Source organism: Pelophylax lessonae (assembly GCF_965119305.1).
Source record: "Pelophylax lessonae genome assembly, chromosome: 1".
NCBI classification, from domain to species: Eukaryota; Metazoa; Chordata; class Amphibia; order Anura; family Ranidae; genus Pelophylax; species Pelophylax lessonae.
Window position 1 is genome coordinate 203,205,229 of NC_138768.1, and position 12,947 is coordinate 203,218,175.

General features: G+C 44.0%; 1 protein-coding gene across 2 annotated transcripts in view; it reads right to left on the reverse strand.

Moving 5' to 3' along the window:
* Positions 1 to 12,947, reverse strand: part of LOC309544730 (glutaredoxin-like protein C5orf63 homolog) — a 112,684-nt gene that overhangs the window by 44,592 nt on the left and 55,145 nt on the right. For both annotated transcript variants that reach the window (XM_082243698.1, XM_082243699.1), the window contains exon 3: positions 762 to 818. In XM_082243698.1, coding sequence (XP_082099824.1) covers positions 762 to 818 — 57 coding nt within the window. The remainder of the gene's footprint in view (positions 1 to 761; positions 819 to 12,947) is intronic.

A 12,947-nucleotide genomic window follows, 5' to 3' on the forward strand; every position in this document is an offset into this window, starting at 1 on the left:
TGAATTTCAATCCATCTATGGCCGTACCTGCTTAACAGAAGTTGATCTATAAATGCTATTTTTAACATACAAAATTATGATAAAAAAAGGCCCCCTTTCTGGGGCTATATAACACTATTAGGCACTATTATGAGCGATTTTGGGTTTTTTATTTTTTTATCAGAAGAATGACCCACCTAAGGGATGGTAAGGAAGACAGACATATATTTTAGTTAACATCGCTGTTTAGATAATGGCTAAAGGATTTAAATGAACCCTTTAACAGTTCAGAAGGTAACAACTACTCTATATGTTCTCATCCATGCAACTTCCATCACTCCCACAACTTACCTGTACATTCCATAAGTATTTGTAAGAACTGAGCAGCTTTCAAAAGCAGGCTTGAATTTTGAGAAAGAAATGGAGTGTTTGTGTGTGTGTTTTGTGGGGGGCTGTTGGGTTTTGGGGAAAACATGCCATCTCCCTTCATCCTAAAACTTCTGCTTAATACTCAGGTACACACCGGCTTGAATCATTTTAGATAGGGACAAACTCTCTGAATAGGGAGGCTATCCCTCATGTACTAGGCTGGTTTCTGTGGAAGTGAGAACATTAATTTACAAAATGTCACATCTGCAAAAAAAAAAAAACTTGGGAGAAAAAAAAAAATCTTTGGATCGGCATTTTCAGACATGGCAAATAGGAATGTAGAAGGACACTGGAATATTTGTTCATGTCTATTCATACATTTTACACATAGCTGTAAGCAGCTCATACATTACCCTGTCCATATAGGGTGTAAGTGCTTCCTTCGCTTCATCACAAAGAGGACACGGATCCTAGAAGTGATGGACAACAAAAGCATTGTTAAGCTCTGTAATGACAACCAGTAAAAAAAAAGCTCAAAGCTGTTCTAACCTTTCCCCACTCCATAATATGCTAATTTGGCAAGCATTTCCATGTTAAGTTATAAAGATCCAGCTTTATTAATTGCATAATGCTGGCATATAAACAAATTCAAGCAAACAATAGTCCGGACGTATGATGCATTGGGTCTCCTTCCTCTTCGGATCTTCTCCTGGAGGAGGTGGTGCAAGGAGCCAAGGATGCCCCCTCAAGGGGTAAGCCATGGTGCAGGGCACCATGGCTCACCCCTTGGGGGGGCATCCTTGGCTCCTCAAGGGGTGAGTCATGGTGCCCTGCACTCACAGAATGTCTTCAGTCTTCCGAGTTAATTGGCACTGGATATCATTTACCCAGAAGACTGAGACAATCTTGTGGCAAAAAAGGCATTAATGCGGAGGACAGTACTAAAGAGGAGAGGAGTATTGCAGAGTAAGCTTTTTATTTTGAACAGTTTCTGGGAAACATTTAAAGATACATTAGACCTAAACAATGAAAAACTCTCATTACATGCTATATAACAGAGTGCTCATACTTACAAAGCCACTAAAGCATTTGTTTTGTGTATAGTGAAATATACCTGGCTTATCTTTCCTTCTGCTGTCCCTCCCATCTTCTCTGTGTCCCCACTGCAGGCTGAGATTGTGTAGACCAGCTGGTGTTCTCTACAGAGCATGCCCAAATGTCAGTTCCGTTCCAAGCCCTTCATTTGCCCTTTTTTCTGATCTGTGTAGCCCACATGACTATAGAGTCACAGATGCAGGTGTATACACAATGGTAAATGACACTCCCATCCCTCCCTCCTCCCCCCTGTCCTCCTATAGCTAAACACTATGGGGGCAGGATATAGTATACTGATTGATTAAATTCACTAAGAAACTGACAAAAAGCTTAATTTAAATACAAATCAGTATTAACCATATAAAACGCAATTGCGAATATCTGTAAATTAAAAAAAAAGAGCCTTGGATGAAGATGCAATCCGAACAAAGTGAAAGCTAGTATCAGTTGTCTCTGACTACACCAACACCATATTAATGCACAAAAAATACACATTGGATGTTTAATAAAGATTTCTAGGGAGCTCAAAAGCGGTGTTTTGATATTCATAATTTAAATGAATTGCTCTTCTGAAACAGTTTTAATTTTTTTATATAGTCATGTGACTGGCAAAGCACCAATCAGGGCTGGTGGCCAGACACAGACTCCTACTATAGAGAGCATACATCCGAAGAGTAATAGAAACCCCTGTCAAGGATCTTTCACTGCAGATGCCAAAGAAAAGGGAAAGATCGTGTGACCACATAACAGAGCTGCAGGAATAAGGTACTTAGGAGGATTAAAAAGAAAAAAAAAAAACAATGGCATGATATACAGGATGATTTATGTGAATGAATTACGGCAATAAACACTTCTCTGTTTAGTATCACTTTAACCACTTGCCGACTGCCTGCCATATATTCTGCGACAGGTCGTCTCTATTGCGCAAAATCACGTACCTGTACGTCATTTTGTGCAATAGCCACTGGGAGGTGCGATCACGCCCTGATTAGACACAGACGATGCCAATCAGCAGGTCCGATTTGTTCGCCACAATGTCGCAGTCCCGCTAAAAATCACTGATCGCCACCATTGCTAGTAAAAAAAAAAAAAAATGCCATAAAAATATCCCATAGTTTGTAGAAGCTATAACTTTTGCGCAAACCAACCATTTTACACTTATTGGGTTTTTTTTTTACCAAAAATATGTAGCTGAATACATATTGACCTAAATTGATGAAGAAGTTTGATTTTTTACTTTTTTTTTGGGATATGTTTTATAGCAGAAAGTAAAAAATATTGTTTTTTTGGTTTTGGCTCAAAAAAAATTAAAAGCACAAAAGGACATCAATTTTATTTGGGTACAGCGTCGCAAGACTGCGCAATTGTCAGCTAAAGTAAAGCAGTGCCGTATTGCACAAATGGACTGGTCATTAAGGGGGTAAAACCTTCCGGGCTGAAGTGGTTCATAATAACCTGGAGTTTGGATTTTACCCTAAGCAACACATCATTTGGTTCCAACATGCTACAAAAAGATCAGCTGTAAACAATCTACTGCAGGGGTGTCCAAATCAATTTCATCGTGGGTTGCATCAGCAATGTGGATGCCTTTTAAGAGATGGTTGTATCTGTAAGACTATATAAATATATACTCCTTGTGTTACTGGCAGGAAAAAGAATGGGGCAGAGCTGGGAAGCAGAAAGTGCAGGGTCTGGAGGAGGACCAGAGGATGGCTGAAGTCAGAATGTGATGAATGCTAAAACCAGGGGAGGTGGAGACAAGGGAGTGCTGCAAGTGCAACTGCACAGAAAGTGCAGGATCTATAGAAGGAGTTCTGTTGTCCTCTCTGCTGCTGACTGCTGAGACCTAAACGAGGGGACGGGCAGGCAGAGACAAGCCTCTCTGCAGCTGCATGGAGAAGCGCAGGATCTGGTGGAGGAGTTCTCTCCTCTTCTCTACTGCCAACTGTTGAGACAAGGTGGTGGTGGAGACAAAGGGGTGCTGCAGCTGCAAGAGAGGTTGCAGAGCCACATGAATAGCCTGGAGGGCTGGATTTGGTCCGTGGGCCTTGTGTTTGACACATGAGATCTACTGTATAACTCTTACAAAGTAAGAAATTCCCTACTTTTTGTGGGGAGGTATGCGTGTTGGTGCTGTGGAGAAGTTATGAGGTTACTAACCCAACTCTGCTCAGTCCTTCATTTTTTGGAATCATAATTGGTCCCAGTTGGGAGTCTGTGGGCTGTAAGGGCCTTTTCTCCCTCCTTTTTGAGACCCTTTTTTTATATAAATATTTTCTTTTACCTCTCTTTATTTGTTCTGGCCTCTATATATGTGGTTCCCCTTCAAGGGGGTTATAATCAAACTCTAGCAGGTCTGATTCCTTCCCACTGTTACCCCTGCCCTTTGTGGTTCTTGGGTCAGGATTTGCGGTCCATGGGTTGTACCTGAACAGCCGGGTTAATATCATCTACATGATTGAATTCTGGACAGAATGTGGGTTATAAATATATATGTAAGAGGAACTGTGGACCACTACTCCCCCTGAGGAAGACTGTTTCAAGTCGAAACGCGTAGGTGTTTGGGGTCTTATCTTTGGTTCCTTTTTATATATGCATGTATGTGATTCTGAACCTTACCTGCCTTTGGTTTCTCAACAAGCATATTGAGGATTATTTTCCTCATCCGCTGTAATTTTCATATTTTAATATGTCTACATGTTTTCTGTTATTTTTTTCTATGTGAATTTATGTAATAAAAGATTTTTTTACTACATCCTTTGCTTCACTACTATTATACCCATATCAATATATATGTTTTATATATGATCTTTATTTAAGGCATCTTAAACATCCCATTCCCCCGTCTCTTCTTGGGGGAAACCCTTAGCCGGGTCTAGCCCTCCATGTGTTTTTGCAAGATTTAAACCTTTCACTGCCAGGTCCGTACGACGTACGGACCTACAGCACTGCTTGCAGCTGGCTAGGTCCGTACACCCTACGGACCTCATTTCTCCTTCTGCTATAAACTTCAGTGACCATAAACTTATAACAGAATTGTTCAGCAGACTCTGCTAAATAATCCTATAACTCTGATTAGGGATTTACAATCCGCCGTTCAGAGTTATTCACCTCAAATATGACCCCCCCCCCCACCTCCCACCACTGCTGCCTGCCTGTCTCCTAGTGCTCTCTGTCCCTCCACCCAACCTGGTGCCCTGGCCGCTAAAATGCCTCCCCCCCTTCCTCTGCTACTGGCATCCCTGTCCAGCACACCCCTAAAACAAACCGACCCCCCTCCACCAGCATCGATCTCTGTGGCTGGATGCAATTGTCGGCTTCCCCCTGCTGCCTCTCCCACCGACAATCCCCCCACTGTGCCCCCCCCACCGATACTCGACACCCCCTCCATGCTTCGCTGCTGACCATGTCCACATGTCTGCTGACATCCGCCTTCCCATAGAGGTCAATGGGTGGCCCGATCAGGTCCGCCTAAAGAATGGACAGGCGGACCTGATCGGTCCGATCGTGTGAAAGGGGCCTTAAAAAAAAAAACCCCATAGTAACGCCAATTTTACATGGGTGACCATTTGGGTCCACCTGTCAGTTTTTCAGATGGACCCTCCATTATCCTCTATGGAGCGGCGGATGTAAACTGACTTATCTTCATCTACATTCAATCCACCCACCTACATCCAATCCAATCTGCTAAAAACAGACGTATCCCCATCCATATAGTATAGTGGATTATATGGCAGTCTGTTTACATCCCACTGCCCATAGAGGAGAGCAGGCTGTGTCTGTTCTGTATAAGCGGAGCGGACACAGGCCAGCCATCTGCCTACTCAGCGGGGATTGGTGGGCAGATTCCCTGCTGAGCAAACGTGTGGAAGGGGCCTAAGGGTAGATTTAGACATGCATCTACGTCTCCCTTGCCTCCAAAGCCCGATCCGTATTAAGTTCATGTTCCAGTGGCGACTGACTGGTGGTGAGGAAACCATCCGCTGCTTCCTCACCTCCTGCTTTAACGCCATTTTTGCTGACAAACCACATGTATTGCACGCGGTTGCCGGGCATTTACAGGACTTCCCCATTGACTTGAATGTGTAGTGTTTGGCGAGTGCAAAGCAACTTTGCTAATGGGTGCAAAGTAATGCATTGTAGCTGCAGCATGTAAACAACCCCGTCTGCTGCCTATTGCGCCTTAAGGGGGGAAGGTTGGTGGGTGTCAAAAACGCAGCTCATCAGCACATTTTTGTCACCCCCTAACCACAAGTCTAAACAAGGCCTAGTGTCTCATTCTCTTGGGGCATACTACAACACGGCTGTGTTTAGCTGCACAGTGATGAAAAAGTGTTCCATGCATCCCCATGCAGGCAGTCACATCGATGTCAATTGGGATACAGCAGCTGCAGAATGCACAGGTGTTTCCTGCATTCCTGTGTAGGCAGTCGCACTCAAGTAAATGGGGACACAGTGGATGTATAGACACAGCCACTGCTCCCAACTTTACATCCGTGTGAGTGCATGTTACTGAACCCACACTGTCTGCGTTTTGGGTCATGCACCTACACCTGAACAAATGTCAGATCTGTCCTTACAGCTGCTGCATCCCAATTGACATTAATGGGACTACCTGCACATGGACATGCACAGAGCGCCTGTGCATTCCCGTGTGGGTAAACATGGCTCTCTGTATAGCCCTCCATGGGTGTATGCTTTTGTACACCCCATGTGAGCAATGACTTAGTAGGAATTTAGCAGGAATTTTGTAAGTTGTGTGTTTTTTATGCTAATAAGGATTTTAATGTTTTTTGAGTTAAAACAGCAATTTGATAAACATTTGCGTTGTGCAACTATTATGCCCCTACAGTAGCACCTTCCTTTTATTCTACTGGTCATGTGCTTTCAGAAAATATATGGTTTGGGGGCTGTTTTACAAATTCTGAAAGCTGTAAGTGAAAAATTAAAACCTCCAGATTTTCATAGAAATAGGCTTATTTACAGTTTTTCACCATTTTGCGAAAAGGTGAAATTTAAAATTTACAAATATTTGTTATTTATTACCTCAATACAGTTTATTATTATTATTATTATACAGGATTTATATAGAGCCAACAGTTTGCGCAGCGCTTTACAATGTAAGGGAAGACAATACAGTTACAATACAATACAGGAGGAACTAGAAGGCCCTAGTTTAACCTTGTTATTCAGTTGGAATTTTGTAAAGTTTGCTGTGTTTGTATCTGCTAATAATGATTTTTGTGTATTTTTAGCAAAAATATTGTTTCGAGAAACATTTGCGCAAATATCATGAGGCCCTAAAAATCAGTAGCACGTCCTTTTTAGGGTCCATGTACACGGGACGCTGGAAATGGCCGTTTAGGAGCAGTTGGGCGTTTTTTTCAGAAGCCCCTGAACCCATCTACATTTTATCTTATCTGTCCATGTACACCAGGTCGTTTACAGTAATTTGCAGGCAGTTGCGTTCAGGGACTTTTTTTAGAACGCAATTATTTGCGTTCGAACGCGTGTTTCCCGGCGTTTCAAACGCACAAACGCGTCCGAACGCGTCTGAACGCGATGACCCGCGTTTAGCGTTCGCGTTTTTCCATTTTAAAGGGGAATAATTTTTTTGACCTCTAGGAACGGTTCTAAACGCAAACGCCCTCAAACGCCACTAAACGCCCGCTAAACGCGGGTACAAACGCGACCGGACGGACGTTTCAAACGTCCTAAAAATTCCAGCATTCAAAGGGACTTTTAACAACGTCCCGTGTACATGGAGCCTTATTCTACTGGTCATGTGCTTTCAGAAAATATATGGATTTGGGGGTTTTTTATGTAGCGCCCTCCCAGGTAGGTGCTAGGTAAATACATATGTGGTCCTGTCTGCTTATCGGGGGGCTGAATTTTTAGCTAGCTGTCACGTTTCCAGGTGTGTCTGTTGAGTCTGGGGAGTCTCCCCACTGTATGTAATGAAAGATCTTGTTGGACGGTGGAGGAAACCTAGCCAATAGCACACCAGGGTTTATGACGGTCCCAGTGGGCAGGGTTTTTCGCAATTCACCCTGGGATCGGGAATATATCCTGAGGGAGCATGTGACAGGGCATCTTTTGGTGGGAGCATCAGTCCCAGGAGGAGGTGACGGCTGTCTGTCTTCCTGTCAGAGAGTGAAGGTGGTCCAGGCAGTCGGCCTAAGGGGACCAGAGGTTGAGCTGTGCTGCAGAGAGGGATCCAGCGTCTTGCTGACCGAGTGGGCTGCTGGGCAGAAGTCTTCAGGAAAAACAGTATCGTGAGTACTTAAGATCTGCCCGGGGGTCTTCCTAGGAAAGGGGACCACTAAAGAAGGTCAAGAGGATCCAGGAGCCAGCTAACCAGTAGTTGTGGCAGTGAAAGAAGGCGCCAAGTCTTAAAGCCCTGAAGATATGGAAGTCAAAGGGGGCGCCAGTGTGGGCCCTGAAGTGTTCAGCAGTACAGTCAAAGTTTACAGTCAGCTACCTCAGGAAGGAGTACCTCAGGGAGCTAAAAATGGATTTTTGTAAAATCTTAACGTAAAATCCTTTTCTCTTAAGCTCATTGACAGACGCAGTCCTCTTGATTAATATCAAATTGGGTTATACTGCCCTCTACAGGAGTAGGACACTAGGCAGAAGGAAAACGTTCTGGCCACACCTTAGGGGCAGTCCCAGAGGGTATATCCTCTCTCTCCCTGCTACAGGATGTCAGTTATGTCACAAAGCAGTGTCAGAGAATTTAACCCAACCCAACTCAAAAGTAAAGGGACGGGTACTGCGTCGGTCAATGAGCTTAAGAGAAAAGGATTTTACGGTAAGATTTTACAAAAATCCATTTTTCTCTGTCGCTCATTGACAGACGCAGTCCTCTTGATTAATATCAAATTGGGACGTCCCAAAGCAGTGCCACAAATGAGGGGTGGGATAACAGAAATCAAAATCCAATCTAGAAGGCCCAACCGGCGCCAACTAGAAGTTTTAAAGGCTCATCAGACAAAAGGATGAGACTCAACTGAAAACCCAACAGAAAAAAACCCTCGAGGTAGACCAATGGTCTCCTCAAATTGCGGCCTGCAGAACCTTGCGGCCAAAAGAGGCATCCGACGATGCCATCACATCAACTTTATAAAATTTTGTAAAGGTATGAACCGACGACCAGGTAGCTGCCTTGCAAACCTGGACCACAGACGCCTGATGGCGGAAGGCCCAGGAAGCACTAAGCGCCCAAGTGGAGTGCGCCTTAACAGGGAACGGAGGATTCCGACCCTTAATAGAATAAGCCTGTACCACCGTCTGCCTGATCCATTTGGAGATAGTCGCAGCAGATGCAGGCAACCCCTTTTTGGGGCCATCCGTGATCACAAAAAGTGAATCCGTCTTACGAAACGAGTCCGTAGTTTTCAAGTATACCCTGATTGCCCGAACCACATCCAAGGAATGTAACACAAATTCCCGAGGATGACTGGGCTTAGGACACAGGGAAGGTAACACAATATCTTCATTCAGATGAAACTCTGAAACCACTTTAGGAAGGAAGGATGGATTCGGATGAAGAACCACCTTATCCCTATGAACCACCAGATATGGGGAACGACAAGATAATGCGGCCAGTTCTGACACCCTGCGTGCAGAAGTAATGGCCACCAAGAAGGCCACCTTCTGGGATAACGTAAGCAAGGGAATCTCCCTGATATCTTCAAAGGGAGGTTTCTGAAGAACCGACAACACCAGATTAAGATCCCAGGGCGGTAAGGGCGCGCGCACTGGCGGAGCCAGGTGCCGCACCCCCTGGATGAAATTCCGCACCAAGGAATGGGTAGCCAAAAGGTTTCTGAAAGAAAATCGCCAACGCTGAAACCTGACCCTTGACAGTACTCAAGGCCAGCTTCTGCTCAACCCCCTGTTGCAGAAAAGCCAAGATTCGGGTCACCGAATAGGCACGTGGAGGAAATCCAAAGGATTCACACCACACAATATAAGACCTCCATGTGCGATGATAGACTTTTCTGGAAGTCGCTTTCCTTGCTTTAATTAAAGTAGGAATAACTGAAGTCGACAATCCCTTGTCCTTCAGCACCTGAGTCTCAATAGCCAGGCCGTTAAAGCCAGCGATTGTAAAGCAGGATGGAAGATCGGTCCCTGAGACCGCAGATCCTCCCTGAGAGGAAGTCTCCAAGGAGCGTCCGCGACCAGCCTGACCAAGTCGGCGTACCCGGGTCGACAAGGTCAGTCCGGAGCTACCAGGGTAACTGGAATTCCCTCCACCTCTATCCTGCGAAGAAGTTTCGGCAGCAACTTGAGAGGAGGGAAGACATACAGTAGCTGATACTGTCCCCACGGGGCGACCAGCGCGTCTGCTGCGTCCGCTCGAGGATCTCGGGAGTGGGCTACAAGCCTCCGCACCTTCCTGTTGAGCCGAGCTGCCAACAGATCCACCTCCGGGGTGCCCCATGAAGGCACAGCTGGTGAAATACCTCTGGATGAAGAGGCCATACCCCTTGATCCAGAATCTGATGGCTGAGATAATCTGCCTGCCGATTTTCCACCCCCGGAGTCAATACCGCGGAGAGAGCCGGAACAAACCGTTCCGCTCAATAAAGAATGCTGGCCACTTCTATGGCCGCCAGGGCACTCTTGGTGCCCCCTTGGTGATTGACATAAGCCACGGCCGTGGCCTTGTCTGACTGGATCCAAACCGGGTTGCCTAAAAAAATGTTTTTCTAAAAAATCTTGCCAGGACCAAAGATCCCAGCAAGGAACTTAGGTCCTTATTCCTAACTAGACAGAAAAAAACTGACATCCTGTAGCAGGGAGAGAGAGGATATACCCTCTGGGACTGCCCCTAAGGTGTGGCCAGAACGTTTTCCTTCTGCCTAGTGTCCTACTCCTGTAGAGGGCAGTATAACCCAATTTGATATTAATCAAGAGGACTGCGTCTGTTAATGAGCGACAGAGAAAAGAGGACTTCGTTAGTCAAAGGCAAAGTCATAGTGTCAAGTCAGCGTTAACAGGCATTCAGCCAGCGTTAACCAGCGTCAAAACAGCGTTAACAGGCATCCGGCGAGCGTTAACCAGCATCAAGCAGCATTTTCTAGAGTCCCTGCCTAATTTTGCATAGTTCAGTTGTTGGAGTATCTCACTCATCCCTTCTCCCATCTAAGTTCCTAAATTAACATAAAAACCCAAAGATACTGGACTGGTCCTTATCTCGGTGCTCACACTTGGAGAAAAATGTTTAAAGGTACCTTTTTTGCACCCGGTGACCCAGGGGGACCAGCACCTATGCTGGGAATTGTGCTACATTTATAAACTCTGAAATCTGTAAGTGAAAAATATAAAAGCAATGGAAAAATTGCAAAAATGGCTCGGCCAGCTAAGTTTAAAACTGGAGCATAGGGCCTGGCAGCGTAAGGATTAATTTGCACCAAAATCACTACCCAGATTCTTTTGAGTCTTTTTTTTTTTTTTGTATTTTATATACATTTTTCTCATGTGCTAGTTTAAACATTTATGTGTCCACTCCCCGACCAAACAACCAAAAAAAAAAAAAATCTAAATAAACAGGAGCTATCTTGCTTTCTGAAGAAAAGAGGGGTTGCTTGATAACAGAAAGTTGATGGTATTCTGAGGCTGTTTATCATTCTGAGATTGAGTGTTTTAGAATAGAAATTATTTATAGATGTATAAAAAGGTTGTCAGCATTGCAAACTCCATTTTTCTTCTGATACTATGTTGTCATGCTCTGCCAATTTAGCTCTGCTTATTTAAATTTCAATCTCAGGCAGCAGAAAAATGGATTTATTTCCCTCTGATTACAGCCCATTACAGTTATAAGTCAAGAGAAGATTAGAATGCATTCAGATGCAGAGCCAATCTTTTCGTCTTGTGTATATATGACAAGAGTATAAAAAGGAAAAAAAAAAAGAAATAAAAGGAGAGAAATTATACAAGGGTTTTTGCTTCAGTGAATGATATAAAGAGCATAATCTGATTTACTACTGGCAGTGTACGTTTATACAAAGCTGTCATCGCAACTAAAGTCCTTTGCCAACAAAAGGTGCATATTCATTGTTGTACAAGTAGCCATTCTGCTATTATTTACACAAAATAGTATGTTTTTTTCTATACCGAGGAAGCATGACACCATTCAGATTGATACAAGTTATATTTTAAAATGCAGTACTGTGAATAGTGATATTTCGGGACCTGTACCAACCAGTCAGTAATCAGCTTTTAACAAGCTACGGTAGGCAAATAGATTTTTTGCTTATTGCCATGGGTTACTTTTTACAGCAAACCTATGAAATCATTTCAGTGTTTACTTTAAAGTGACTGTCACAATTGTATAATGTCTGTTTTCTCAAATATTTGTGGTCATACATATTATAAAAACGAGTTGATTACCCACTAGAGCAGGGGTCTCCAAACTTTCTAAACACAGGGCCACTTTACTCTCCTTCAGACTTTAGAGGGGCTGGACTGTGGCCATTGGGAGTATAAATTGTCCTGGAGTCAGTGGGAGTAAACAATGCATCTTTAGCATTATTGGGAGGAATATTGTCCCATCATTGGTGGCAATGAGAGGAATAGTGCCCCTCGTTGGTGTCAGTGGGAAAAATAGTGCCCCATTGTTGGCGTTAGTTTGAGGAATAGTACCCCATATGTTTGTGTCAATAGGAGAAATAGTGCCCATCTGCTGATGTCAATAGCAGGAATTATACCCAGGGCTGCTGTTAGAAATCGCGGGGCCACATACAGACTACCCGGCAGGCCCCCCCAAGAAAATATTAAAGATATATTTAGCTAAAATTACAACAAAATCACTATTAGCAGACACAAATATAACATAACTCACATAATTCCTGCTAAATCTAAAACAAAAAACCCATGTTAATAAATAAAAATGAAGATGAGATGAAAAAAAATATAAAGGGGGGCAGTTGGAGCTCAGTGATCAGAGAGACAGAGGGATAGAAACAAAGTTACAAATAAACTCCTGAGCAGAGATAACATTAGAGCCAGTGCTGGGAGGGGGGGGGGCACACAGGGAGGGGGATTCGTGAGGAACAACTGTCTTTCTCAGCAGATAAAAGCTGATAGCAGGGAGAGGGACAGATCAGGTTCAGGTGCTGGAGGAAGATTTCTGTATTTGTTGTCCAACACTAATCCCCCCGTGTGTGGGCCCCCCTGTGTACTTGGGCCCCCTACAAGAGGGCTGGTGGTCCCCCTCTATCAGCGGCCCTGATTATACCCCATTGTTGGTGTTAGTGGGAGGAATAGTGTCTTGTGTGAGCGCCCCAAGACCCAGATAAAGGCAAGCAGAGGGCAGCATCCGTCCCCCAGTTTGGAGACCACTGCACAGGAGGGAGATCTCTATTCGACGCCACACCATTAACCCTACATGCCTAAAGTGATTTTACATTTTTGTTTATAGATTATCTTTATTATAGTCAAGACTGAAAAATAAATATGTTTTTTTCACATATATTTTCATATGCAGCCAGCAG